A 2,338-nucleotide genomic window follows, 5' to 3' on the forward strand; every position below is an offset into this window, starting at 1 on the left:
TTAGGGGAGAGTATTAGTAAATTTGTTCTATCTGTAATCATTCATGCTCTTATTGTTCTTTCCAGGTGAAACAATTTCATCCTGATGTTAGAAATAGTGATGATGATAGCTCGGATATAATGATTCGTCGTGTCATTCAGGCCTATGAGGTAGATGATTTTCCAGATTAAGTCGGTAACTGTTAATCAAGTTTTTTAGTTTAGCTTTCTGTAAGATAAGATTACATATAAAAAGAGGCATGGAAATAAAACAAGGTTAAATGTTCGAGTTGTATAATGCATCAATTCATCATGAGAATCTATAACCTTTTCTTCTTCTGTTTTTCTCTTTGTTTTAATTATTTGATAACTGATATTCTTCTGTAGCTATGATGCCTGAGCTTCTTTGATCATATTAAGAAAATTTCTAACTTTCTCAAAGATAAAACCATGCTACGAATAACGTGTACTCATCAAAATCTTGAATTTTAATTTCTGTAGGTGTTATCCAATTTAAGCAAATCAGAGATCATTGAAAGGCATGTATACTTTCACTACGGCTTTGGCCTTACATCTTTTGTCCTTTTCGTTTTTCTTGTCAATTCTAATTTTGGGTTTGTAGATTTATGGTTGTAATTATTTTCTTACGAAATTGTAGTGAATGTCTAGACCCCTTTGATGCTCCTGAATGTGAGGCACTTGACATCTTTGTTAATGAGGTTCTATGTGTTGGCAAAGGTCAGAACTTCTTCGTTCTTTATAATTTTAATCTTTCTGCTTCACTTTAAAATGCATAATTAGTATCTTTGTTAATGAGGTTCTATGTGTTGGCAAAGGTCAGAACTTCTTCGTTCTTTATAATTTTAATCTTTCTGCTTCACTTTAAAATGCATAATTAGTATCTTTGTTAATGAGGTTCTATGTGTTGGCAAAGGTCAGAACTTCTTCGTTCTTTATAATTTTAATCTTTCTGCTTCACTTTAAAATGCATAATTAGTATCTTTGTTAATGAGGTTCTATGTGTTGGCAAAGGTCAGAACTTCTTCGTTCTTTATAATTTTAATCTTTCTGCTTCACTTTAAAATGCATAATTAGTATCTTTGTTAATGAGGTTCTATGTGTTGGCAAAGGTCAGAACTTCTTCGTTCTTTATAATTTTAATCTTTCTGCTTCACTTTAAAATGCATAATTAGTATCTTTGTTAATGAGGTTCTATGTGTTGGCAAAGGTCAGAACTTCTTCGTTCTTTATAATTTTAATCTTTCTGCTTCACTTTAAAATGCATAATTAGTATCTTTGTTAATGAGGTTCTACTTTCTCCTTGGACCCTCTATTTTAGAACATAAGCTAGTAAAAATGCCCCTGCTGGAATTTCTGTTTTTGTTTCTTTGTGGAGTTCTATGCTCTTCTCATCACAGGTGGAAGGAACCTAACCAGAATCTTAGGATATTATAAAACCATCATGAACACTCGACCCATTAATTAGCTGGAGTTGTTATAGAAGTTAATCCTTATATTTGGATTCTAATACGTAACATCTCCATGACCTATGTTATATGTGCAGGGTGTCCTTATTCATGTGTAAAGACAGCACCTCATGCCTTCACATTCAGTTCTTCAACAGGAACTGCACATGCAACATCTCAAGGTTCGTATATGCAACTGCTAATTAGTAATGAGCATATGTGATTATGTGAATTACAGATCTAACAATTTTAGATCTCCTGGGTTAGACTGTTTTATCGGTATTCCTATCTTGGCTATGTTTTCTTGTACGTGCATTATTTCTGTATGGGTGTTTTCTTTGATTGTTTGTTTGTTTGTTGTTGCTTATCTCTGACCCATTTTCAGTTCTAGTTTTGCCATTCATTTTTCATATTCTCTTTCCTTTTCTATTTAAAATTATTTTGAGCAAGTTTTATCATTTCTTTTTGCACACTTTGCACATGCCGAAGGTCTTCATAGAAATAACTGCTCTACTCTTTGTGGTAGAGGTCAAGTTTGCGTACATCCCACCCTCCTCAGACCCCACTTCCGAGTGGAACATAATGGATTTGTTTGGTTTGGTTTGGTTTTTTGGTAACAAGTCTAATAATCATTGGAACTTTTCAACATACTCCTTTGAAACGAGTTTATGATAATCTTGTGCTTTGTTTTTCCCGTACCCTTCTGTGTGTAACCTTTTTCCCTTATGTCCTGATTCATTTTTTGTTTGCTTGTTTGCACACTCTTACCTGTAACTTGGTCCCTTAGCTTGCTCGCTTGTTCTTCTATTATTTATTTTGCAAGCTGTGGGTCCTCATGGGAACATCCTCTCTGGCCCAGGTAAAGGTAAGGTTTGCATTCCCCCCCCCCCCCCC

At 34.2% G+C, this 2,338-nt stretch overlaps 1 protein-coding gene across 4 annotated transcripts in view; it reads left to right on the forward strand.

The window, feature by feature from the left end:
• Nucleotides 1-2,338, forward strand: part of LOC112500352 — a 4,677-nt gene that overhangs the window by 932 nt on the left and 1,407 nt on the right. For 3 of the 4 annotated variants that reach the window (XR_003067353.1, XR_003067354.1, XM_025103832.1), the window contains exons 2-5: nt 66-149; nt 480-517; nt 637-716; nt 1,543-1,626. Coding sequence is in view for 1 of the 4 variants with exons in the window: in XM_025103832.1 (XP_024959600.1) it covers nt 66-149; nt 480-517; nt 637-716; nt 1,543-1,626 (286 nt within the window). In the remaining 3 variants the exon portion in view is untranslated. The remainder of the gene's footprint in view (nt 1-65; nt 150-479; nt 518-636; nt 717-1,542; nt 1,627-2,338) is intronic. The other variant, XR_003067355.1, reaches the window with a different exon arrangement.

Source organism: Cynara cardunculus (assembly GCF_001531365.2).
Source record: "Cynara cardunculus var. scolymus isolate 2C chromosome LG 17, CcrdV1, whole genome shotgun sequence".
NCBI lineage: Eukaryota > Viridiplantae > Streptophyta > Magnoliopsida > Asterales > Asteraceae > Cynara > Cynara cardunculus.